This window comes from Buceros rhinoceros, unplaced genomic scaffold, assembly GCF_000710305.1.
Source record: "Buceros rhinoceros silvestris isolate BGI_N320 unplaced genomic scaffold, ASM71030v1 scaffold28252, whole genome shotgun sequence".
Lineage (NCBI taxonomy): Eukaryota > Metazoa > Chordata > Aves > Bucerotiformes > Bucerotidae > Buceros > Buceros rhinoceros.
Window position 1 is genome coordinate 9,226 of NW_010399904.1, and position 684 is coordinate 9,909.

Consider the following 684-nt stretch of genomic DNA (forward strand, 5'->3'; position numbering starts at 1 on the left):
AGAGCTCAGCGTGACTAACGTGCCGCGGTGTCGTGGTCGCCCCTGCAGGGCCACAAGCTGAAGGAGAGCTTGACCCCCGTGCTGAACCTGTTGACCGAGAGCGCCCGCGTCCACCGCCAGACCAGGAAGTTCCTGAAGGTGAAGGTACGCTCTGGGTCCACCAGACATTGAGCGAGGCTGCGCTGAAGAGAGGGGGGAATGTCAAACTGCTTGACTGCCCCCCTCCACACATCCTCCTCTGTCTGCGCTGGGTTCTGAGACGTGGGAGGATGAGGCCTCTGGTGCCCACGGGGTTGTTTCCACGTCTCCCGCGCTCTGTGGGTTTACTCGTTGTATCTGACTTGTAGAACGCACGTTTTCCGCTGTCTGAGCTGCCGCTGCTGCTCCGGCCCCACTGATCACCCCTCACTCTGGCCTTGCAGGTGCTGCCTCCGCTCCGGGATGTGCGGAATCGGCCCGAGGTGGGGAACTCGCTGCGGAACAAGCTGGTGCGTTTGATGACGCACATTGACACCGATGTGAAGCACTGCGCGGCCGAGTTCCTCTTCGTGCTCTGCAAGGAGAGCGGTGAGTGGCGGGGGCTGGTGAGGAGTCCTGGAGCTTGGCCTCTGGGCCAAGTGCCCCAGTGCTGGAGAGTGCCCCAGCGCCCCGGGGAAGGGAGCCGCTGTCTCATGCCAGCGGTGA

At 63.3% G+C, this 684-nt stretch overlaps 1 protein-coding gene across 1 annotated transcript in view; it reads left to right on the forward strand.

Annotated features, from left to right (window-relative positions):
• Positions 1-567, forward strand: part of RIC8A (RIC8 guanine nucleotide exchange factor A) — a gene marked incomplete at its 3' end in the record, with an annotated part of 9,206 nt that extends 8,639 nt beyond the window's left edge. The window contains exons 7-8 of the mRNA XM_010131671.1: positions 49-144; positions 423-567. Of these exons, the coding sequence (XP_010129973.1) occupies positions 49-144; positions 423-567 (241 nt within the window). The remainder of the gene's footprint in view (positions 1-48; positions 145-422) is intronic.
• Between the last annotated feature and the right edge of the window lie 117 nt (positions 568-684).